Source organism: Herpailurus yagouaroundi, unplaced genomic scaffold (assembly GCF_014898765.1).
Source record: "Herpailurus yagouaroundi ecotype Mexico unplaced genomic scaffold, PumYag 163, whole genome shotgun sequence".
Lineage (NCBI taxonomy): Eukaryota > Metazoa > Chordata > Mammalia > Carnivora > Felidae > Herpailurus > Herpailurus yagouaroundi.
Window position 1 is genome coordinate 60,455,834 of NW_024412404.1, and position 25,736 is coordinate 60,481,569.

The window sequence follows — 25,736 nt, forward strand, 5'->3', positions numbered from 1 at the left end:
TCTCTCTCTGCCCCTTCCCTACTCGTGCTCTCTCTGTCTCTCAAAAAAAACATAAATGTAATTTGGGGTTTTTTGCGTTTTTTTTTTAATAGAAGTTCATCCCCAGGGCACCTGGCTGGCTCAGTTGGTAGCACGTGTGACTCTCAATCTCAGGGTTGTAGGTTCGACCTCACATTGGGTTAGAGATTACTTAAAAATTATAAAACTGTAAAAAAAAAAAAAAAACAACAACATGAAAATAAAAGTCCATTCCCTTTGACCCAGCAATCCACCTCGAGAGACCTACTACAAAAACACCAACTGTATAAACATAAAGCAATCGCAACGAGCTTTGTTTAAAGAGTGAAAAATTGTGAACCATCCGAATGTTCCCCAATATGAGATTATAATATATCCACGAATTGTCACAGAATGAAATAAACTTATAATTACAGACATAGAAAGTATCCAAAATACTATATTCAAGGGGGGAAAAAAAAGAATAAAGGAAAAAAAAGTTCTGTAATAACATGCTTAATAAGGATCCTTTAATAAAAATAGTAAATACCAGCACATAAGCACAGGAAAAACAATCATTTTGAGAGAGGAAAAGGGAGTATAACAAAAGACTTTCTTTTAATAATTTCTGTTTCTAGATATCACCAAAGAAGCTGAAATGTTCTTAGAAAATACACAAAATAAAGCAAGGGAAGAACATTCTCAAGGAGCTTAAAAGCGTTGGGTAATCAGGAACAGCACACTGATCACGCTACAGACACTTTAAATATAAGCTTTACTTTAAAGCTGAAGAAAAACTGAAAATAATTTTTTTTTTTTTTTTTACAAATCGTATCACTTAAAACATAATTTGGGAATGTTAAACATGAATTCTTAGTTAAAAATGACATTCGCAGGGTACATCTTGATGTTGGCCAATATGAAGTTTCCTTAAATCCAGTATTTTATATAAGCTTAACCACCAAGGCTTCCTAAAACTTAATGATTATAATTTAACTTTTTAAGGTTAAGCAAGTCTTCCACGTAACACCCCATATAACTTTTTCAAATACAAAACATTTGTGTCAGTAAAGAAATTATAAAAACATATAAATTATACCGAAGGGCTTGATTAAAAGGCTCTCTATATACAAGTAGATGTGTTTCATCTTAGAAAGCACACACACAGAGAAACTGAATCGAATATAGATGCCATTACATTCTCTTAGTCATGTTACATAGCAAACTGCGTGTTTATAAATGTCATTCTATTATGCATGAACTGAAAAAAACAAAGTGTATTTAAAAAAAAAGTCCTTGGACACTGGGGAGTGGACTGTGCCCACGCGAAGCACAGGAAAGCTACGGGACTTACAGGAACCGCCGTCTCTAGCTGGCTCTGGGCAGCACTGGAAACAGTCACCACCCTCAGAAAGACAGGATGGTCTTGTTAATGATTTCCACGGACTCCTGAATTTCATCCTCCTTGATCACAAGCGGGGGTGCAAACCTGATAATGTCGCCGTGGGTTGGCTTGGCCAGAAGTCCATTATCTCGAAGTCGCAGACACACTTTCCAAGCATCACAATCTAAAGAAAAATGGCCCAACATGCATGCTGATCAAAGACAAATGTGTAACACTCCCCTGCAGGACGGATGGATGGTTAACACTTCGCCTGGCAGGATACAACACCCAGGGCCTACTAAAGAAAGACGGCTGGTGGTGCAAACTTGCTTTGCCCTTATCCTTAAAAATGAAGTTATTTTTCAGCAAGTGCATAACTAGGTTTGAACAGTATGATTAGACATACGGTTTTTGTTGGTTTTTCAAAAATGAAAAAGACCAAGCAAAATTATGTGCTAAAGGCTGTTGTATTAATTATGAGGAACCGATGCAAAAAGAATTTGGGTAGGATGCAGAAGGAAACTGGCATAGAATGACCAACACCCCAATCCCAGTGAACACGACACATTCCTAAACCGGATCTGCTTCCTGAGCTCGTGCAAGGAGACTCTCGCCCTGTTATGGCACGACGCTCAACCCCGGCTGCACATCAGAATCATGGAAAAAGGCATTGCCAACGCCTGGGCACCACCCCAGACCCGTCAAATCAGAATCTCCAGGGTGAGGCAAGTTTGAATTAACTCTTTAAAAAGTTCCTCAGGTGATTCTAAAGTGTTGCCAGGGCTGGAATCGCTGCTTTAAAAGGAAGGGTGAGGGGCGCCTGGGTGGCGCAGTCGGTTAAGCGTCCGACTTCAGCCAGGTTACGATCTCGCGGTCCGTGAGTTCGAGCCCCGCGTCAGGCTCTGGGCTGATGGCTCAGAGCCTGGAGCCTGTTTCCGAGTCTGTGTCTCCCTCTCTCTCTGCCCCTCCCCCATTCATGCTCTGTCTCTCTCTGTCCCAAAAATAAATAAACGTTGAAAAAAAAAATTTTTAAAAAAAAGGAAGGGTGAGCACAGGAAAATCCGGCAAGGAGCTTTTGAGGGCTATTACAAATGAAACAGCAGCACACACTCAGTTAAGTGATCACCGTCATCATCAAGGTTATTACTGCTGCTCCTGCTATCTTTACTGAAGCCCAAAGGAGTGTGGGGAAGGGGGTGGATAGCAAAGAGGAAACCCTCCAGGAAAGTGCTGGGTACAGACTAACAGAAAGTAACTGGAAATCTACAAGTATTGCCGACCTAACCTAAGGCAGAATAACAAATGACATAACAGAACAAAAATAGGTCAAAGTAGTTAAATCCTTCCTGTAGGAAAAGGCTCCATTTCCAAAGACGACTAATATAAATCAGGTGATACTCTGTCTAACAGACCTAGTCAACAATTTCAAACAGGGGAACCCAACAACCAGACAAAATACGTGTTTTCTTTCTTCCCATGAAAATGACATCTTGAGTAAAACGTTTGTGTCCGTACCTTTGGTTTCTCGAATAACAATAGCATTTAATAATCCTTTTCCCCTGACAGCGGTTACAACATCAGACGGCAGCTTCATGAGCTCATTCCTCAGGATGATACCCATTTTTTCTGCATTTTCAGCAAGGTTTTCTTCTTCCAAAACCTGTGTTTAAAGAGGAATTACACAAATGCTAAGACTACCTTGTTTTATGTTGTTCTTTAGTAGAGAACATGGACTATAAGCAAAGGAAGAGCATGATCAGATAAAGACTAGAGTAACAACTTTCATTTCTGTTTTCCAAAGCCTATACTGGTTTAATATCTAATTAAACATTTACAAGCTCAGATAGAGCCTTGCTTTAGTCACGAATCCATCCATCTGATTTTATGGCAAAATAATAAGAATTAAAATTTGTTTAATGCAACTGACTGATATCTTTTCTTATTAGTTGAATAAGTCAATTGGCTAAGTTAACTTTAATTTTTAAACTACGATAGTTTCCTTTTGTTTTTCCCTTAAAAGTCCATCCCTAGAGATCACATAATTTTACACCTGTAGTAGGCACCTAAGGAAGAAGCGTAAAAGTGTTCAAATCTACAATCAATCAATCAATCAATCAATCAATGCCTTGCAGGCTAGGGCTGGTCATAGGGTGAGAGCTCTGTGAGCCACCCAGGGCCTATGGGCCCAAAGCCCCAGGTGACTGCAACTCAGACACCCCCCGAGTATCCTCATCCACTAGACCAAGGTTAAATTACCGAGCGCCTTGCCCCTAAAGTCCTTCCTCTGCACCCCATGTTCTAGAATACTCGGCCATCTTGTGTATGTCTCATTACACCAACAGGCCACTTCAACACGACCTCCACAAATGGATACCACACGGCTGGATCAGCCCTCACCTCCAGGGCCGCGATGGCCACGCGGCAGCCTAGTGGATTGCCACCGTAGGTTGACCCGTGCTCCCCTGGTTTAATGGTCAGCATCACCTCGTCGTCACACAACACCGCCGACACCTGAGAGAGAGAGAATTCGGTACCAACCAAATCATTTCTCAGACTAACCATTCCTGTTTGCAGCAGAGCAGGAACACAAGTGTTTATGAAGCACGTACGAAATTGGACAGAAAGCTTCCCCAAACAAGAGTTACACTTCTTTCCTCGTAACTACCGGCGACAAACTGGCAATACCTGAAACACAGTGTAAGCACGGCAATACCTGAAACACAGTGTAAGCACGTCAGGGCACTTCGAGGGCACAGAACCAGAGCATTTGGGAACCAAGAGGAAAGCGGTTTCTGCAACAATGTATTTTAGAATTCTTTCCACTTTCAAGGTAAAAGGCTTGGTTTCACTGCTTAAAAAACAATGTGCTGCACTGTGTTCAGAGCCCTTTACCTTTAACCCAGGACCAGTTACCGGCTCTGAACGGCAAACCCAAGGACAAAACTACAACCAAACCTTCATTTTTTCCAACCTCTACATTAACCAGTCACGGTTTTACACAATTAGTCACGCTAGATTTCTGAAAAATGGAAAAAAAACCTCAGGGGTCTCCAGGAGGACTTTTGGGATAAAATGTTTCTACCCAAAAGAAAGACTGTAGCAAACTGCCAGGCACACTCAATTCTGCAGTGGAACTTAACTAAGTGGGTCAACCCTGTGGCCTGGGAAATGTTTCTATGCGCGTGCCAGGTGACCTAGAGCACCGGGGGTGTAACAAACCAAGGGAAAGGCATTATTGTCACCACCAGCTGACGTAAAAATATCTTCAGGGCAGATTTCATGAGAGTAGGGAACAGAACAAGGGGCTGAGCATACAACTTACAGGGTATAAGCCGCCGGAAAGTGCCTTTCCAAGAAGGACGACATCAGGTCTGACATTGTCATGATCGACAGCCAGCCACCTACCAGTTCTGGCCAATCCTGTCTGTATTTCATCAGCAATAAACAGAACCTATTGGAAAACAACATAATACATTAATTATCAGTTTTGTTTCCATAGGGAAGATAGTGACCTCCTACCTTTCCCCACACAAATCTGTCATTCAGACATTCCCTCGGATACGTGAACATCTTTTTAATTACCGACATAATTTCAACACCATCCTGTGAACATCCTGTAGACAAGCAATCATCTCCTGTGTCAGGCCACTCTCCCCAAGGGCCCATTCTGCTGTTCCGCACAGTAGAAAGTGAGCACTTTGGGGGAGAGGGGGACAGAACTACCCTCTGGGAAAAAATAAATTCACTTGCTTATTCCAAACACTTATTAATTAAATATTTCCTTCTTAAATCCGTACTAGCGTGGTGGGAAGAGGAGGAGAGGGACACAACCAAGGGTCCGGGGATGAGCACGGGCTGCTAGCGTGGAGGGAAGGAACCACAGTTGGGGCCAGGAAGTCTGCAGCTCTGCCTGGGCCCCGGGTTGGCCAGTGGCCAGAACCAGTAAAAAGTCAGCTTCTGGGCAGGCCGCTCATAGGGCGTACTAGAGGGCTTCGGAATGAGGTCTCCCCCTAGTGGAAAGGGGATGCCACCTTTACTTCTCCCCTACCGGCCCAGCCCTGAGCCAGGCAGGCAGGTGCAGGGTACACGACCTGGTGGCGGGTGCAGAGCTCTCGCACGCCCATCATGTAGCCGGGATCGGGAACCACGACGCCCGCCTCACCCTGAATTGGTTCTACCATGAACGCGGCGACGTTTGGATCCTGAAGAACACGCTACGAAAAAATATGAATACACTTTAGTAACTTCCTTTTTAGCCTATTTGGAAATCTGAAAACACAGGCTGCATATATTTTTACATTAAGTATGCAAATTAAAGTTTGACACTAACTTATATTCTGACTTCAAAGTATTCACATTTCTGATGTTCAATTACCAAAAGCTCCAAATACTTCAGCTTTAAGCTACTCTACCTTATATTTTCTGATATTAGTTTTAACTGTATAAAACTAAGACATTAGTTTTTATAGTAATTTCAGTGAATTAGTTTTACAGATTAAAGATATTAGTTTCAAATATTTCAGTGAATCTTTTTATTTTACAAGTCATCTACTCATAATTTTATTTATTTTTTTTCTTAATTTCAAGTAATCTATACACCCAACGTGGGGCTCAAACTCACAACCCCAAGGTCAAGAGTTGCATGCTCCAGCCACTAAGCCAGCCAGGCGTCCCTCCACTCATAATTTGAAGCAGCTAGCTGAAAACTGAGTAATCTTACCTAATGAAGTAATTAAACACATACTACCCAAGGTACTCATGCAGGATACAAACAGCAGTTAGCTGGTTCTCAGGATTAGACCATGGCACCCAACTTCCCCATGTTGGAAACTAACTGACCATTACAGAGACAGGTCTGCAACCCGGGCTCAACTTAAGTTAGATGTTCACTGCAGTCAGATACCTATTTTGATTCATACATCCAACAACTGTAATTTCTATTTAGTCTGCGCTAAAGCACTATGATGCTAGGGAAGTACCTCAAGAGCAGGCAGATCATTATACGGAATGATTTCAAACCCTGGCATAAATGGTCCAAAACCTTCGTAACTGGTTGGGTCTGTGGAACTGGAGATAGCAGACAGTGTTCTGCCCCAAAAGTTTCCAGCTGAAAAGGAGAAATAAACAGAGATGATTTCAAACGCCCAAGTTTAATAAGCACTTCCCCCCAAAATGCCTTAAGAAGTTTGATTTGTTAAAAAAATGAGGGTTTGCTTTAGAGAGCCTCCAGTGAGCTTTCCTTTGTTAAAATAAACCTGATATTAAACACCACGGTTCACATGCACATGACCACCCAGGTCTGGCCTTGCAATTGCTACTTCAGGCACTCCTTTACTCATCTCCAGACTGCAATGTATAGACCCCAAGGATAAACACTTGTCTTTTCTTCCAAGAATCCCAAACCCTAACAACTGAGGCATTCAATACGTGTTTTTCTAGGCTCAGTGCATTTATGCTAGTGATAGGAGAAAAACAATATCCCCTATGGAGAATTAGTACATCCCTGTTAAACACCCAATACTCCAGAATGAATTTTAAATTTCATTTGCAGAAAACATCTTCAGGCAATCTAAACACTTTCAATTTTGCCTTCCTTGGTATTAGAATCTTTTATGTGCTAAATGACTAACGTCAGCCTTTGTTCAGGAACATCTTTTTACCCATTAACTTATTTCATTAATAAATTTGAGGCCCTACTATATAGGTCAGGCACTGTTCACCATGATAGAGTGGTCACCATGACTGGCAAGCTTCCTGCCCTCAAGGAGCTTACACAAATGCCAGGAGGGAAGAAACAGCATAACCTGAACCAGAGTAAAGCAAATGCATGAGATAATTTAAACTGGGTTAAATTCAAGCTAGGAAAGAAACAATGTAGAATGACAGCGAGGTTTGGGGGTTCTTTTTTTTAAATGTTTTATTTATTTTTGAGAGAGAGTCTGCGTAAGCAGGGAAGGGGCAGAGACATGGCGGGGACAGAGGATCCAAAGCTGATTCGAACTCACGAACCGAGACATCATGACCCGAGTCAAAGTCGGATGCTCAATTGAATGAACCACCCAGACACCCCCGTTTTTGTTTTGTTTTAGTATCTTTCTGCCACCTGTGCCAGCACCAACTCAATTTAACCCAGTACTGAACTACTGTATTTTGGCTTCAAAGCATCTCTCAACATGACTCCTACAAAGGCTCTCTCACCTACAAGTGATCCCCACTCTACTTGTCCACCACCAATGGCACAGAGACTGACCAAGCTTGTTGAAGAGAAAAGGCACCAGGGGCACCTGGGTGGCTCAGTCGGTTGGGTGGCTGACTTTGGCTCAGGTCACGATCTCGCAGTTCATGAGCTCGAGCCCTGCGTCGGGCTCTGTGCTGACAGCTCGGAGCCTGGAGGCTGCTTCCGATTCTGTCTCCCTCTCTCTCTGCCCCTCCCCTGCTTGCACTTTGTCTCTCTCTCTCTCTCTCTCTCAAACAAAAATAAACGGGGGGGGGGGGGGGGAGAAAAGGCACCAGTCAGACCAGGAGCCTATCTGCTCTCCTCCACTCAACCTCAGGAGTATCCTCTGTGACTCACTCTGCAGGTGCAAGGGACTTCCAGTTAGGGACGGTCTTCTTTGTCTCTCTACCCCCACTGACTCACCAGTTGCTTTCAGTGCTCGGGTGAAAACACCTTCGTACTTTTTGCTAATATGATAGAGACTGATACAGTCTGTTAAGAATGAAAATCACCAGGAATGCCATTGTCGTTTGCAAGAAACAAGTTAGTTACGCTGCCCTACAACTAAGGCACAAGATTTCCAAATGGCAAGTCACAGAGCTGAGCAAAGAGTTTTTCTTCTTTGGAAATAGTAATGTCACCCCTAAAACCAACTACACCTGCCCATCAGAATATTTAACGATTTCAACTACCATAGAATGAACTTTGACCATGTACAATGACAAATTTATCCACACTTTATGTTTTTAAAAATTAAAAATCAAACCCTTAAAAACAATCCTACAGAGGACAAACCAGTGGTTACTAGAGAGGAGGTGGGTGGGGGGATAGATGAAATAGATAAAGGGGATCAAGAGTACACTTATTGTGATGAGCACTGAGTAACGTATAGAATTGTTGAATCATTATATTATACTAATGCAACCACTATAACACTATATATTAATTATACTTCAACTAAAAAAATGAGCAGAAAGTAAAACTAGTAATAATAAAAAGTAGGCAGGGGCACCTGGATGGCTCAGTCTGTTAAGCGTCTGACTTCAGTTCAGGTCATGATCTCTCAGTTCCTGAGTTCGAGCCCCATGTCGTGCTCTGTGCTGACAGCTCAGAGGCTGGAACCTGCTTCGGATTCTGTGTCTCCCTCTCTCTCTGCCCCTCCCCCGCTCACGCTCTGTCTGTCTCTCTCAAAAATAAAATGAACATTAACAACAACAACAATAATACATAAGCAGGCAAAAGGAAACCTTTGGAGGTGATGGAAAGGTTAACGGCATAGATCGTGGGTGACGGTCTCATGGGCATACACCTGTCTCCAAGCTCATCAAGTTGTATACATTAATTATGTGTACCTTTTTGTACGTCCAAAAATAGAAGTAAAATCTAAATAAACAAATAAGATGCCAATACAAGGTGGGGGTTGGAGAAGAGGAGGGTCAGATTACATCATCTGAATTGGTATTCAGTATTCAAGCCATTCCTCTCAACCATTCCCAGAAATATAGCCAAGGCAACTCCAGTCCTCTCTTCCACCAGCTTCGGAGAACATGATACAACAATACATCAAATACTAAGATTCAGACTTCATGCCACACCTAGGACATGGCTCCTCTCTAACGTAACCCAACCTCAACAACTCGACAAAAATGCCCTACCAGTAAGACCATCTAATTAATGAGAAAACGGCTATGAAAAGATCAGATGAGCATGGGGCACCTGGGAGGCTCAGTTGGTTAAGCATCTGACTTTGGCCCAGGTCACGATCTCACGGTTTGTGGGTCTGAGCCCTGGGTCGGGCTCTGTGCTCAGAGCCTAGAGCCTGCTTTGGATTCTGTGTTTCCCTCTCTCTGTGCTCCTCCCCAACATGCGCTCGCTCTCTCTCTCAAAAAAAATAAAAAATAAAAAAAAAATTAAGAAAAGAAAAAGAAAATATTCAGATAAGCAGAGGAGAAATAAATCATATAGTCATTCATATTAGGGAGTGAGGAGTAGGAAGTTAATTAGCAGAGAAAAATCCCATTTATGTGGAAATACTTGGAAATAATCCCCAAAGAAAAAAAACTCTCGATTTTTATGATACATTCAGCAGATAGTATATCGTGGATGAGGCAAACACATGACAAATATTCTATCAGTAAATTAAAACAGTAAAAGCATCGTATGTTGGCATCACAGAGGTTAATGCTGAGTATCACATACCTGCAAAAACCACCTTTGCCTTGTATTTTGGAATACCCTTAACAGTGTAGCCCCATCTACGAGCAAGTTTGCAAGCAGTCTCTCCAGCCTCCACTCCTATCAAGGAAGAAAAATTTTCAGTTTAAAGAAATGTATCTTAAATTATCAAAAAAGTAGTAAGATCATATCCTTGGATATTTAATGAAAAAAAAATATTTTACCTGTATTCATAGGAAGAACTTTGTGGTAGTTGAAAAGTTTCGTAACATACTCTTCGTATTCACCAAGTACGTTATTATAGAAAGCCCTAGATGTTAAGGTCAGTTTGTCTGCTTGACTTTTCAGGGCATTCACAATCTTTGGATGGCAATGCCCTTGGTTGACAGCACTGTAAGCACTCAGGAAGTCAAAATATTTTCTGCCTTCTACATCCCATACGTAAATACCTAAATATATAAAAAGTTATTTTAGAAAACCACTAAGTTACAGGAAGTTCAAAGATTAAGATCGCTGGCAAGCCTTCTGAACACATGAACCTCTACTTAATTCAGAATGGTTGTTAAAGCAGGGTTTAGCTCATGCATAGTAAGGTTGGTTATAAACAATCTGGTTTACAAGGAATTACATTTTATCTGTCCAACTTGAAACTACACATTTAACAGGAACACCATTAACACGAAACGGTGTATAAACGTAGAGCGAAATCTTTAATCCTAGAAAACTGGGGTTTGGAATTTAAAGGCAGAAGTTATACGTGACCTAAAAATCATGACTAGTTGACTGTAACCACCAAAAGAATGGGAATATAGATTTTCAAATCATACATCTAACTGAGAAGGATCTAGTATCTGACAACCCAATTCAAAAACGGGCAAAGAACGTGAATAGACATCTCTCGAAAAAAGATATACAAGGGGCGCCTGGGTGGCTCAGTCGGTTAAGCGTCCAACTCTTGATTTCGGCTCAGGTCATGATCTCGTGGTTTGTGGTTTCAAGCCCCACATCAGGCTCTGCACTGACCATGCAGAGCCTGCTTGAGATTCTCTCTCTGCCTCTCCCCCACTCATGCTCTCTCCCAAAACAGATAAACTTTAAAAAAAAAAAAAAAAAACTAAAATATCTCAGAGGCACCTGGGTGGCTCAGTCAGTTAAGCATCCGACTTCAGTTCAGGTTGTGATCTCACGGTTCTTGAGTTCAAGCCCCTCGTCGGGCTCTGTGCTGACAGCTCAGAGCCTGAAGCCTGCTTCAGACTCTGTGTCTCCCTCTCTCTCTCTCTCTGCCCCTCCCCAACTCATTCTCTCCCTCTCTCTCTAAAATAAACACTAAACAAATAAATAAAATGATAAATTTTAAGTTATGTACATTTTGTAAAAAAATTTTTTTAGCTTGACTATAGATATTAAAACATATCAGGTGGCTTACCAGCTAACTTTTACCATGTATTCAATGTACTGTGTTAGTCGTCTTTGTACATTCTCATTAGAGAAAGAAAGAAAGAAAGAAGGAACGAACCTATTTAAAAAAAAAAAAAAAAAACCACCCCATGAGAGTGTTACCACGCTACAGTACAAACATATGGAAAGAGACACTTCGATATGGAACTAGCCCAAGCTGCACACATAGAACGAGGACTTGACCCCAGGCACTCAGATTCCAGAATCCACAATCTGCTACTCCAAGAATATTTTTATAAACCAAACTGTTTCCAAATTTGTAATCTAGATGTTGCTCAAAATCTAGATCACAGTGCTGGTCCCAAATAAAATACAGCAAATGATAAAAATGTTTAATATTCATACATCACCTTCTGGCCCAAACCTAAGTAATAAATTTTGGTTTTATTAGGTTAGGGCTGTTATTTCAAAATGTGGATTAAATCACCATTTGGCAACTATCAGTAATCATTTATTCAGGCAGAGAATAATTAGCGGATGCCAAAAGTGTGAGTGAAACTTTGCAGAGTCTCAAGTCATGTCCCCACAAGATATTTAAAAGGGAAAAATATTAACTTTGCAGTGAGGGAGGCTGGCAGACCCTACCTTGCCAGCCAACTCCAAACTGAGGTTCGTTCTACAACACTATTGGCCTGTACTCTTCAAGAACACCAAGGTCAAGAGGACAAAGACTGAGACCGTTCTGGATTAAGGAAAACTAAACAGACCTGAAAACTAAATATAACCCATGACTGGAGATTTTCCTTTGCCTACCGGACAACAAATGAAATCTGAATCAGGTCTGTAGATGAGAAAATGGTGTTGTTTCAGTGTTAACTTCCCAGTCTTGATAGTTACACTATTGTTATGTAAGAGAAAGTTCTGTAGCTCAGGAGAGACACACAAAGTATTTACGTATCAAGAGGCATCACGCGTCTGCAACTTCCTCTCAGTTCAGGAAGAAAAACGCAGTTGTGTATGAAGAGAAAGAGAAGATGAAGCAAAGGTGGTAAAATGTTAGCACTCAAGAAATCTGGCTGAAGAGTAAAAGAAAATTCTTTGCACGGCTGCTGCAACTTTTAAGCCTAAAGTTGTGCCAAATTAAAAGTTAAAGGACAAAAACAATAGCAACGGTCGAGTACTTTGCTTATGTATCTTACAGTCCCTCCTGGCAAGGTTCATCGTGACAAAGACTGAATAATGAAGTTCATCTTGTATTCCCCTCCATACCTAATACAGCAAGCACTCAATAAATGTTGAATTAACTAGACCTGTAATATAGAAATTAAATGCATCTGGGAAAACGTATACTGAGAAAATTTAAAAGCAATTTTTACAAAAGGTTTCAAGCAAAAGGGACGGGGGCGGGGGGGGGGCCGGCCGCCCGGGGGATTAATTCAAAATGTACCTTTTCCTCTCTCCAGGGCTACAGGTAAAGGATGATAGTTGTGTGCACCATATTTAGATTCTCGCTCAAAAATGTAATCCGAAGATGGAGGGCCCTGGATTGTCTTTTTAGTCGCAACAGATGTAGCAGAAGCCACTGAGGAATGAACTCCGCGACAAAGCACAGAAATCATCTGCAAATGAGCTAGTTTGGAAAACATCGTGCCTTTCAGGGAGGAATACCGCCCACCTGTCCGAGGAGAAGAGAAGGCAGTAAGAATAAGAATCTTCCCAGAGTCCACGTGTGTGGGCTCATCCCACACGGAGCATCTGCCACAGTCCACCAAAGCATCAAGACAACGAGCGAGGGGTGCCTGGGTGGCTCAGGCGGTTGGGCGGCCCCTCCCGATTTCAGTTCGGGCCATGATCTCACGGTTCGTGGGTTCGAGCCCCCACATCGGGGTCTCTGCTGTCAGCACTGAGCCTGCCTCAGATCCTGTGTCCCCCTCCATCTCTGCCCCTCCCCTCCTCACACGCTTTCTCTCAAAAATACACATCTTTTTTTTAAATCGCAATTTAAAAACCATTTAGAGTAAAACCTGACAAGCGCTACAGCAGGATGTGCACAAAGTACTACGCGCAAGGACTCCGAGAGAACACTAAGAAAATCGAAAAAACTATGAATGGGAGGTCAGAGGCTTTTACTGACACTCTACTGTGCCACTTGAGAGTTTTTTCATAAACACACACACTTTTTTTAAGTCCTCAGTGCTGAGGGTACGTCAAGGACAAGGAACTCACTCTGGGGGCCTCAGGCAAGGCTGCACAGCACAGGGGCTAAAGAGATGGGACCGGGTCTTGTGGACTTAGCCACGATTATACAGGCACTGCTGCGGGGCGCCTGGGTGGCTCCATCGGTTAAATGTCAGACTTCGGCCTCGGTCATGATCTCAAGGTTTGGGAGTTCGAGCCCTGCTTCAGACTGTGTGCTGACAGCTCGGAGCCTGGAGCCTGGAGCCTGCCTCAGATTCTGTGTCTCCCTCTCTCTCTGCCCCTCCCCTGCTTGAGCTCTGTCCCTCTCTCTCAAAAATAAACATTAAAAACAATTTTTTTAATTGTTTTTTAAAAAGGCACTGCTGTGGGGACAGGATCCTTTCAGATGGACACAGACCCCCAGTGAGGAGACATCAGACAAGCAAGCAGCCTGCCCAGGAGTCATCCTGTCATGGGGAGGTGACGGAAGGACTGAGAAATACCTCGTGTGCCGACTCCGTCCTTGTATGTAAGGAGTGAAGACACTGAGAACGAATTTGGTTTCTACAAAGATAATAGGGACCATCCAAAAGGAAAAAAGGTGTAGAGAGGAAAAAGTGATTTATTGGGGGAAAGGAAGGGTGTTTTAAGTATAACCAAAGACAGAAACTACAAAATGTAAAATCTGTTACTGAGCCACAAATATCTACAATTTCCAAAGGACAAAGTATCATAAACAAAGGTTAAAGGCAAAAAGACCAGGAAAAAAATCATTTGGTAATTTATAGTAACATTTGAATAGCTTTAACATTAAGATGAACTGATCAAAACATATATTACATGCCATATATTACATACTTTATAAATTATATAAAATACATATCATATACATTTATTTACACACACACACACACACACACACACACACACAGATGAAAACTGGCAATTCCCAAAAGAAAGTCTACTCTGCCAGGATGGGTGTTTCTATAAAACTTATCCCCAAAAACCTGCCCTACAAAAGCAAGTATTGAAAGGAGAAAAAGGTGATCAGGGACTAGAGAACAAACCTCAAGGAGCCGAGAGTTTTAGTAACAAAATGTAAGCATCACTGAGCAAACTGACATTTCCTCACAACCTATGTATAGATTTCAGAGTCGCGGCTGTCCCCTCATCTGTCCCCACCAGCCCTAAAGCCAGCCCGGCCACAGAGCTTCCCTTAGGGCTCTGTATCCACCTGGACCATTACTAGTCATCATAAACCGTGAGGCAAAGACTGAGGTATGGAAGAAGCTTGGAAGAAAAAGGAACGCGGAGAAAATGCATAGCAATTGTGTCTGGGCAGGGGGTGAAAGAGAATTTCAAGACTGGGGCACCTGGGTGGCTCAGTCAGTTAAGCGTCTCAGTCTTGATTTGGGCTCAGGTCATGATCTCGTGGTTCGTGGGACCCAGCCCTGCAATGGACTCTGCAGGACAGTGTAGAGCCTGCTTGGGATTCTCCCTCTCCTGCTTGTACCCTCTTACTCCCTTTCTCAAAAATAATAAACATTAAAAAAAAAGAGAGAGAGAGAGAGAGAGAATTTCAAGACTAGTAGAAAGTTGCCAAATACTAAGCATACTTAGTATGTCTATATTTATTTTTTAAAAAGACTAGTTAACTCATGTTTAGACAGAGTTCCATGAATGACAAGTCAAATCACAGTCTCGCAGAACTCCACTTGAACTGCCAGGTTGACAAAAATTTAATACTTGGAGCTTGGCTTCCCTTTCAGCTTGGCACGACCTGGTAAATCCTGTATGCTCAGGAATTTGCAATTACTAAACAAAATCCGGCACGCCAGGACTCACCAACTATCCTGTCTTCCCACAGTTCAAATTAGAATGCAGATTTGTGATCTGAGATCCAACGACGGTCTCAGAGGATCCGAGAACTCCTGAAATAAAATGCAGAATTGTATGCATAAGTGCATTTTCCTAAGGAGAAGGTCCCTAGTTTTCACCAGGTTTTATCTGAGAGAGGCATGTATCAATAACAAAGTTATATAGGAACTAGCGGACCGGAGACAGCAGTTCACAAAAATGCAAGGTCTAGTGATGCAAACGAGATAGAATTTCTTCAAAATACTACTGTGCAGTTTAAAACCTCCTCTTCCTCCCCCTCCACTTTATTTCTTGGCCTCTTTATGCTCTACTCAGTAAGAAATAATGTTCTATTTGACCACTAAAAAACACAATTTTTGACTTGATCAAATCAGCAATAAAACACGGCGTTCCATGGTAATACTTAAACGAAACACCATCTGAAAAGAATTATAGCCACAATCATAGCCTTGGAAGGGTCTGTCCTCTTAGACCAGTAATTTCACTCCTAAGATGCTACATTCATGGATAAAAGATGGTCAATAATTTGAGACTGGATCAGCATAATCACATACATAACAACGTGCTGTCATTTAAAATAATGATAGTGAGGGGCATCTGGGTGGCTCAGTCAGTTAGGAGTCTGACTTCGACTCGGGTCATGATGTCACAGTTTGTGAGTTCGAGGCCCCCATCAGGCTCTCTGCTGTCAACGCAGAGCCCGCTTGGGACCCTCTGTCCCCCTCTCTCTCAAAAATAAACAAAATCAATAAATCAATAAAATAATTATAGTGTATGACATGGAGGGATGTTTCAGGATATGTTTAAGTGAAGAAAAACGGATATACAAAACATTCAAGATCATATATAAGGAAAAACTACCTGAAAAAGGCACAAAAAAGTCCACTGTGGTTATCTTTCTACTATTCTGTACTTTCCATATTTTCTAATGATCATGAACTACTACATTTATAATCGGAAAAAAAAAGTTAGCGACACCTGGGTGGCTCAGCCAGTTAGGCGTCCGACTCGGCTTCAACTCAGGTCATGATCTCACAGTTCGTGAATTCGAGCCCTGCACTGGGCTCTGCGCTGACAGCACGGAGCCTGCTTGGGATTCTCTGTCTCCCTCTCTCTGTCCCTCACCTGCTTGCTCTCTCTCAGAATAAATAAACTTAAAAAAAAAAAAGAAAAAGAAAATTATTAAAAATCAAGCTCAGTTCCTAAGCTGTCACATTAGAAAGGTTAGGCAACACACAAAACTAAGGGGAAAATAAAGGTTTGAGAAGCTCTGGAAAAAATGGATTGTGCTTAAAAGAAAGCGTTCATTTCCCCTAGGAAGTGCAGCCTGGATTACAAAAATTAGGTCTAAAAGCTCATTTGTACGTAGGGAAGAGGGTCAAATACTAAAATAAAAACTATTCTCTATGATTTTGCTATCAAGGTCTGCAGCTCTGTGACTAGAATCTGGCAAAGAGGCACTACTAAACTAAGTGAGGTATTTAAAAAAAATACTAAAAACTCTCTTAACTAGCATGATTTTTTTTAAAGTTAGCTCTACACCCAACATGGGGCTTGAACTCACAACTCTGATAGTCGCATGTTCTACAAACTGAGCCAGCCAGGCTCCTGTTTTAAGTTCATTTTAAGGCATGTTTTAAGTTCATTAAGGGTCGCCTGGGTGGCTCAGTTGGTTAAGGCTTAGGTCATGATCTCCCAGTTTATGAGCTCAAGCCCCATGTCAGGCGTGCTGATGGTGCAGAGCCTGCTTGGGATTCTCTCTCTCTCTCCCTCTCTGTCCCTCCTCTGCTCTCTCAAAATAATAAAACTTTTAAAAAAATTGTTTAAGTTCATTAAAAGGTTGATGCAGTATTGCAAGTGAAAGGAATCTTTGAAATTATCTAAATTCAATGGTCTCCTACTATTTACTCAGCTACTTTGCAAAAGAAATGGGACCAAATACCCATTTATCCGCAGAGTTCAATCTTATTAAAAAAATAACTACAACTCACAGACAAATCAGTAACATTCAGAACATTGCTAATACTCATCCTTAAGGTTTTTAAAGATGAACTCTGGATATGCACCTGGAAAAAGTCTTGCAGTTGAAAGTGTGATGATGTAACCAGAATCCTGTAAACATATTTCTAGTAAAGAACCTTCTGTGGTCGAGTTACTATGCTCGGCACTATACAAGAAACCTTAGAACAGACTTAAGATGGGCTCAAAAATAGTATCAGTAATTTCCTCTTCGAAAAAGGATTAGAAAAGCAGGAGAGGAGAGCAGAAAGTCCAGAGTCTAGAGACCAGGATTTAAATTCTAGCTGAGCCTCTTCAAAGGACCTTTGGAGATTATCTTGAGCTTCATTTCCCCATTTGTAAAATGAGGTTGAAACCACTCAAGGTCATTACTGAGGATTAAATGACATAATGTTAAACTGCCAAACCTGGCATAAATGGCCACTCAGTTCCCTTCCTCCCTTAAATCCAATAATGGAACTTGACAATTTCTACAATATAAAAATCAACATTGCCATGATTTCTTTTTTAAACCTCCCCCAAAAAAGCCGGGGGGGGGGGGGTGGGTGTCGCCTGGGTGGTTCAGTTGGTTAAGCGTCCGACTTCAGCTCAGGTCATGATCTTGTGGTCCATGAGTTCGAGCCCCACGTCAGGCTCTGTGCTGACAGCTCAGACCCTGGAGCCCTGCTCCTGATTCTGTGCCTCCTTCTCTCGCTGCCCCTCCTGCTTATGCTCTCTTACTCTCAAAAAATGAATAAATGTGAAAAAAAAATTTTTTTAAACTTCCAAGAAAATTTTTCTATTGATAAAAAATTAGAAACACAGATGACAAGAAAAATTAGCTGCAATTTTATATTTTGCAGTATAAATCTGTAGTATGCATAAATACTATACCCATTAGCTTTTTTTCACGCTCCCCCATAGAATTTACAACATAAGACCCCCCCTGAAGACTCCCAGGAATCTTGCATGTTTTTGTCCCAGGTCCTAACACTTTAGGACACTCGTCTTCATGCCTGGCCCCCTAGTACAATCCCAGTAGGCTCCTTAAAAGAACAGTAACCATGTCTTTTTTTTTTTTTTTCATTTATTCATTTTTTAGAGACCCAGAGCATGAGCGGGAGAGGGGTAGAGAGAGAGGGATACACAGAACCCGAAGCAGGCTCCGAGCCCAGTGTAGGGCTCGAACCCACGAACTGTGAGATCATGACCTGAGCTGAAGTCAGACGCTCAACCAACTGAGCCACCCAGGTGCCCCGAACAGTGAATAACCATGTCTTAAAACTCACTTTGCATCCCCAGAATCCAGCCCATGTTTGGACACTCCGCTAGCATTCTTTGTCAAATGAATGAGGTCATTCCTAAATACAGGTAGGACTCCTGAAGAAGTCAAGGCAGCAGAGAGAGCAAGGCCATCCAGAGGGCAGATAAAATCGTCCATCCCTGAGTTGAGTCTAGCTCTAGAGGAAGCCAGCATTCCCTAAGATACCACCAGGAGCAACTATAATCTTTCCATCAAGAGATCACTTCAACAAACACGATTTCCCGCGTATGTGGAACTTAACGAACAAAACAAAGGACCATAGGGGGGGAAAGAGGAAAACCAAGAAAGAGACTCTTAACCATAGAGAATTAAACTGATGGTGAACAGAGTGGATGGGAAGATGGGTTAAATGGGTGATGGGGATGAAGGAGGGCACTTGTGAGGAGCACTGGGTAACTGTATGCCTGAAACTGATATTACACCGTATGTTAACTGGAATTTAAATTAAAACTTTAAATGAAAAAAAAAAGTTCACTTCATGAGATTTAATGGCCTTCAAGAGTCAAAGCAACGTGTATAACTGTGACCGGTCCAGGCTGTTGTCCTGCGTTTAACCAAGGCCCACAGTCAGCTGCTGGAGAAAACAACACGTTGCGACTAACAGCAAAAATTTTAACACTGAGTGTTTTCAGTCATCTCCATAACTCCCAGTCTTTCTCCAAGCTATTATTACTCCTTTCCATCTAATCTATCCTGTCTACCTCAACACACACCTAAAACAGAATTCCCATAAAAGGCTGCATTTTGAAGAGTTAAGTCAGCAGTGCACTATGGGTTTTTAATTATGCTAAAAAAAAAAACCAGTGGAAGTTCATCAAAAAGCCACTAAAGGGGTGGGTGGGTGATGGGCATTGAGGAGGGCACCTTTTGGGATGAGCACTGGGTGTTGTATGGAAACCAATTTGACAATAAATTTCATATATTGAAAAAATAAAAAAAATTAAAAAATAAACCTACAAAAAAAAATGCCACTAAAAACTTGCGGAGTAAATTTGGCTTTACTATGTTGGTCAAATATTTACTTTTCTTGAGGTAACCATTCACAAATGCAGTCCTTTTTTACAAGTTCTGCCAACAAGTTTGAGGGTTTTTTTTTTTTTTTTTTGTACGTAATCTGGCTAAAATTCAACTCAAGTGCGTCACTGGCAAACACCTTGGGCATTACTACTGAAAAAGGACTGGTTCAGCCACACCACACCCTCCACACACCTCCCAAACCTGGTGCCTTCCTCTCAATATTAAAATGTAGGAGTCAGTCCGCCCTCCAGAACTCAGTAAAGGGCATAAAATACACACACAAGTGAATGTAACAAAGGCAGAGTATAGGGGGAAATATAAATAAGACAGCGTGAGGGGAAAAAGTGCCTTTTCAAGAATTTTTATTACAAAGTTTTACTTTAAAGTTATGCTCCGTCTTGGGGGGGGGGGAGGAGGGATGTAAAACTGATCTTCAACCCCAAGAAAAACTGTAAACCCAAAACAGTAAGTTTTATTTAAATCTTATTTTTATTAGAAGATTCTAACTTTCAGAACAGGATTCAGAGTACGTTTATCTCGATGAGCTCTGCATAATATACGCAGCTGCTGAATCACCACATTGTGCACCTGAAATTAACAGGACACTGTATCTTAACTACACTGGAATGAAAACTTTTAAAGATGCTTCCAAAAAAAAATAAAAAAGAGTCTACTTTCATACTGGGATCTTTTTCACAGTCCGGAACTAGATTCTCTGAAGATGAAACCAGGATATTCTAATGAAAGAAGTGTATGTGAGGGGCCTGAGAAAATTTAAACTTAAAAGCTTAAGTTACGGGAAACTGAAACCTAACCAAGCTTAACCAGCTTGTTCCACTTCTGTACAATTGCTTGGCGCGCCCATGTATTCTTGATCAATCATTATTGCCTGGCACAACCGTATATTCTTGATCAACCATTGTTACTTGGCACATCCGTGTATTTCTGATCAATCATTGTTGCTTGGCACATCCGTGTATTCCTGATTTCCCCATGACTTGTTTGTACCTGTCTGTAAAAGGGGTGTAAAAACTTCTCTCAGGACCTCTGGGCGTCACCGGCAACGAGTGTGCGGAGGTCCAGGTTCGAACCTGCAATAAATGACCCTTGCTGCTTAGCTTTGACTCTGGACTCTGGTGGTTCGTTTTTGGGGGTCCCTTAAACTCTGGGCGTTTCATATGGTTTCTTTCAAAATAGGTGAAGTAAAGAATTTGGATCACAGAAGGGACACTTCCCGGTTCAAACTGAGAGAATCAGTTTACCGACAGAAACTCTTACAAACCCGGAGAGATTTAGAATTGAGAAAATTAAAGATCAGTAATTCCTTAAAGCTAATTCCTTTCAAACCCACTCCTTTTCTCCCTTAATTGATCACTTCATCAAAGAGACAAAACTGAAATCAAGAAGAGTTTACGGTGACAAAAAAAAAAAAAAAAAAGCGAGGATCAAAGGTTCTTGAGAACAAGTGCCCCCACTGAATTCAACCAGAATTTACTGATGCTCAGCTCTGCTGGCAAAGGAACTCCAGGAATAAAGTTTTCGTGCCGAAAGCCCGGTTGGCCCCAATCCCTTGACACCATCCAATGAATCTGCACGTTACTGCAGATAAGCCTCTACTTCTGCAATTTTTTATTCAGACAAAGGCTGGAAAGAAAACGACGTTGGGGGAGGGGAGAGATAAGCAGGTTGGCTGCAGGGCCCAGGCGCTGCCCGGAAGGACTCGAACCCTTTTCCAGAGTCTCCATCAGCGCCCCCCGCCCCATTACAAAAGCCACCGTTTACTGAGCAGTTGCTCCGCACCCACAAGGCACCCTTCTGGTCGACCTCGGGAACCCAGGATACCCGCGGAGTCCCGAGCCCGTTCCCCACGAGCCGGCGCCCCATCACCTCCTTCTCGCAAACCCGGAGGTGCGCAGCCAAGGCGCAGAGACCCCGGGGAGTGGGGGGTCCGCGGCGCGGAGTCGGGGGCCGCTGGCCTGGAGGACCGAGGGCCGGCCCGGCTCCGCCCGCTCTGGCAGGCGGAGGTGCCACATCCCCAGCCTCTCTCTGCCGCCTGCCTCCCTCCCTCGCCCGCCCGCCCTCCTGCCGCTCGGGGCCGGGATGCGCCACGTCCCTGCCCGCCGAGGCTGCGCTCCGGCCCACTGCTCCCCTGCCCCGCGGTGCCAGCCGCCGGCCACGTAAAACGGCCGCAGAGGCGGAGCCTGCCCGCCGGCCGAGGCCCAGCGCGTCCCGAGCCCGTTACCCCCAGACCCCAAGCCCCGGACCCCGGACCGAAGCCTCGCAGGCCGGCCGCCTCGCCGGCCGTCGTGTGGGGCGCCCCGGTCTCGACCCAAGTCCCGGCCCCGGAGCGCCAGCGCGGATACCTGGCAGCACCTCCAAACCCGGCACGGGACAGGCGGCGTCGACAGCGCGGCAGCGCAACGGCGGCGCGTCACAGAGCTTAAGACGCGGCTTCCGCCCCGCCCCCCGGGACGCCCTCGCCGCCCATTGGCTGGCGGCAGAGGGCTGGGCACCAATCGCCGTGCGCCCGGCCTCCGCCCCGCCCCCCAGACTGCCGCGCTTCGGGAACCCCGCCTCCCACCACCGGTTCGAAAGGCTGCTCGAATCTCCTTGGCTCGACTGTTCTGGGCCGCCGCCGCGTCCCTGCGCTTCCGGTGCTGGCCTGGCCCGTGCCTTTCAGTCGGTCGCTCACCTCCCGCACTTTGCTGGCGGGAAGACGAGGCCCGAAAGGGTGAAATGTCTGTTGGGCGCCCTTGGGGCTCGCGGAGTCTCCTGGGCCCCAGCCACGAGGCTATGGACCACAGGCTCAATCCCCAGCCCAGCGCTCCTTGGCCGAGCTCCCGTTCCTTGCCACGCAAAGCCTTTTGTGGGGCTCCCACCCAGCTACGCCTCAGATACGGCTGCGGGACCCCTCGAACCCTGTGAGCTTCTGAACTCACCCCCAGAAGTCATCACGGCAGCTGGTAAACACACGGCCCACCTCCTCGTGGCACTCCGTGTAAGTTTGTCTGCAGCGCCCTGCACAATCCGTGATAAAAACTCAGAACTCAAAATGGACAGTCCAGGATTATCTCGTAGTAGAATCGGAAGGGACTTGGACATCATCACTTAGCCTACACAATTTTTGTAATATATTGGAAAACAAGAGACTGGGAGAGGAGAAGCCACTTACCCGGGGTTATCCCACGGGTGAGAGGCAGCCCAGCCCTGTGTACCACTGCCCTTCTCCGTGGGTGGTGGAAGACAATGGCAGGGACAAAGGACGGCACCATGTTTCATGAAACCATAGTGGTCAGTCAGGCTCCCAGCTAGAAACAAATGGCACACTCCAAACTGGAAATCTGAGCTGCATTTGTTAAAGGAATTATTTAAGTGTGGAGTGGTAAACCACAAGGGTGGAAAGCAACCTGGGCCCAGTGCACCCTTGTGAATCCTGGCCTGCAGGGAGGGGTTCCCAAAACCCAAAGAGAGAAAAGAAAGGAGAGGCCACCTGCCTGAGCTGTGGTCCTCAGTGACCCCACTGGGAGGGTGCTGGAGTGGTAAGCATCCAAACTCTCATCTCTTGCCAGAGTTCTCCGTGGGCTGAACATATTAGGAAGCTAGAGACCTAGGGAGCCCTTTAAGGAAGTTTCTGCAGGTTACCCTCCTGGGACACCGGTTCTGTGGGAAAGGGTGGAGAGTGGACGGGGTAGGGAGGCACACGGGAGACATTCAGCACAAATAAGCAACTAAGGTTAGCCTTAGCAGAGTAGAAAGTAAAGTCCAAGCTAATGTGGTCAGGGCTGGAAAATGGTGTGGGACAGAGGCAGTGCTGTAAACAGCAGAGCCCGTGTCCGCAGATGCCCAGAGCAAGGCACCAAAAGGGATTCAGTCCTCCTTGGCTCCACCTGCCCTAGACCAATGTCACTTACTCCAGTTGTTACAGCCACATGCTCTCTGGAGCTCACCGAGAGCAGGACTTTGCCTTTTAGTTCTTTGATGTCCCTCCACAAAACTGAACACAGTGTGATTTCTTGGAAGTTAGGTCATTCTGCCCTAGAGTTCAAAGAGGGATCCTTCCTCCAAGGTCCTGCTCCACAAACCTGGGCAGGTATATAGAGCCAAGCCTAGCTCTGGAAACTCTTACAGAGCCCAGGAATCCTCAGCTCTGCCTTGGCAAGTAGGGTCAGGCGTTTCTGAGTTCATGAAGGGAACATGACACCCAAGATCTGAGTGTAACCTCAAAATATGTTGCATTGCCTTTGGACTCACAGATAAGATGCTCTTTACCCCCCCCCCCCCCAAAAAAAATTCATTTTCAAGAACACCTGAGAATGTCTGGCTTTTATCTCTTTTCTCTCTTATCAGAAAAAAATGCAATAGTTACAAACAACATGATAATATTTTATGGTTTTTCCACTAGTAGTTATTTTTCAGCATAACCTGACCTTGGAGCCCTGGACTGGAAAGCAGCTTGTTTTCAACCAAGAAACAGAGCTGCTCTATTTGTATGCTTTTTACTTGTACAATCTAGAAACATGTAAAACAGACCATACTTGACAAAGGTTTTTGAGCCTCTAAAACTATTCATAGACTCAACCAATTATTCAGGAGCCATAAATCTGGGAGATATAGAGACAGACCCATCCAACACCTAAATTCATTTCATTAGTTCACTCAACAGAGTCCCTTGAGCGCCTACATGCCTGCTTCTGTAGAGGGTTTCACATCAAGCAAGAGCACAGGGGTCACTTCAGGAAGGAGAAATTCAGGAAGTGCTCTTTCAACAGGAGTGAACTGAAATCTCGCAACCTTGACCATCTAAAAGAGCTATAACTACACAAAAAGAGGAAAGAAGTCCTTTTCTCCTATCGGCAACCCTCAATTATTTGGTACCCAGTAAAACGAGTTATGGATTCTGCAGGCCTCTGACTTATCATTGCTTCCTTCAATGTCTAATTCATTATTACTTGTCACTAGTGTAGCCTACATATACTTGGCCTTGAATTGAGTAAAAAGGAAAACTCCAAGCTGACAGCCAAGGAGAAAGACTGGTAAAGACACTCAGAAAATAAGTGTTTGGCGATTTTTACCCAGCAGGAGAAATTTTCCTTCCCTCCAGATTTCATTTACCCTAAAAAGATATCTTCCTACTAAAGACTTGGCAACTTTGCACGACGACGTGTCCTCCCAGCTGCTACAGCACTGGGCTGGGTGGGGCAGACATTTGAATCTGAAATAAACCTGCTTAAGTCCAGAAGGGATCTGGCAGGAGCAAGGTAAGCAAAATGGTAACAAGAGGTGGGGAGGAGTAGCTGGTAAAAGTTCTGAACTTAGGTCTGAACTGGGAACAACAGGCAGAGATTCAGAAATGTTGCAGTTAAAATGTTGGTGCTAGTAGGAGGATCTGCCCGCCAGGAGTATTTATTTTCTCTCCCCAGCAGCTGAACTCCACTTAAGAAGTCTAGATGCAACCAAAAAAAAAAAAAAAAAAAAATCTAGCTGCAGCTCCTGTCCTTCCACACCTGCCACATGACACCCTTCCTGGCTACAAAGGCCACAGTGGTCACCCACCTGCTGTCACTGTTTCACCTGCTAGCTCTATCTATGTCTTATCATCCCATGGAGGCTGTAAGTTCTTGAAGGTTGAACCTGTCTTGCGGGATTTTTACAGCCTCCCAGAAACCATCTTCGTGGTGCCTTAGTAGGAATTATTATTCTACACTGTTTTCCGGTGGACAGGAATTAGTGACAGAGCAAGTGGCCATTACGGGAGTATGATCCTGAGATTCCAAAAGCCCCAGTGGCCCAAAGCACTCTTCACTCTCAGACTAGGAACGGCAGTGCAGATGACAGCCCTGGAAGCTGGGGTTGAAAAAAAGAGGACACTTCAAACCATTATTGTCCATTATCTAAGTGCTGGAGGAATGTCATTGGGTGCAGTAAGTTTATACTGTTGAGTGCTGGAGAGGAGGAGGTAGACCAGTCCTTAGCATGGGCCATGACATCCCCAAATCTCATGGGGACAGAACTGGATCCAGGAAGGGAGCCTCCGAGGACTCTGGGATCTGGTGACTATAGCTGGAGTATACCGTGTGCCTGGAAGTCTGAGTAGAAAAAGAATGGAAAATACCAGAAGGGGGATAGAGGCCAACCAGCCACTTGGGCTTACCCAGCTAGAGGAGAAGGCT

At 43.9% G+C, this 25,736-nt stretch overlaps 1 protein-coding gene and 1 long non-coding RNA gene across 3 annotated transcripts; one reads left to right on the forward strand and one right to left on the reverse strand.

Moving 5' to 3' along the window:
- Positions 1-508: 508 nt before the first annotated feature.
- On the reverse strand, positions 509-22,035 carry OAT (ornithine aminotransferase). Of its 2 annotated transcripts, XM_040486703.1 has the most exons (11): positions 21,930-22,035; positions 15,195-15,280; positions 12,619-12,846; positions 9,998-10,222; positions 9,798-9,893; positions 6,361-6,488; positions 5,473-5,595; positions 4,704-4,832; positions 3,779-3,892; positions 2,897-3,041; positions 509-1,565 (listed from the first exon to the last, which is right to left on the reverse strand). In XM_040486703.1, the coding sequence occupies exons 3-11, from the start codon at positions 12,815-12,817 to the stop codon at positions 1,405-1,407; spliced, it is 1,320 nt and encodes a 439-aa protein (XP_040342637.1). In that variant the 5' UTR covers positions 12,818-12,846; positions 15,195-15,280; positions 21,930-22,035; the 3' UTR covers positions 509-1,404. The 2 variants fall into 2 exon arrangements, with proteins under 2 accessions (XP_040342637.1, XP_040342638.1); XM_040486704.1 differs by lacking the exon at positions 15,195-15,280 and having other exon boundaries at positions 21,930-22,013.
- Positions 22,036-22,103: 68 nt separating this feature from the next.
- LOC121037571 (uncharacterized) lies at positions 22,104-24,468 on the forward strand. The gene is made up of 2 exons (XR_005793848.1): positions 22,104-22,564; positions 24,218-24,468. It is a non-coding gene; the product is annotated as an uncharacterized LOC121037571 (long non-coding RNA).
- Positions 24,469-25,736: the final 1,268 nt, after the last annotated feature.

What these genes read in the sequence shown, in the direction of transcription:
- OAT (XM_040486703.1), bottom strand. Translation starts at nt 12,817, where the DNA reads ATGTTTTCCAAACTAGCTCATTTGCAGATGATTTCTGTGCTTTGTCGC. An exon ending in AGTTCTTCCTATGAATACAG is followed by an intron (nt 9,894 to 9,997) that starts GTAAAATATTTT and finishes CTTCCTTGATAG; the next exon opens with GAGTGGAGGCTGGAGAGACT. An exon ending in GGCAAAGGTGGTTTTTGCAG is followed by an intron (nt 6,489 to 9,797) that starts GTATGTGATACT and finishes TCTCCTTTTCAG; the next exon opens with CTGGAAACTTTTGGGGCAGA.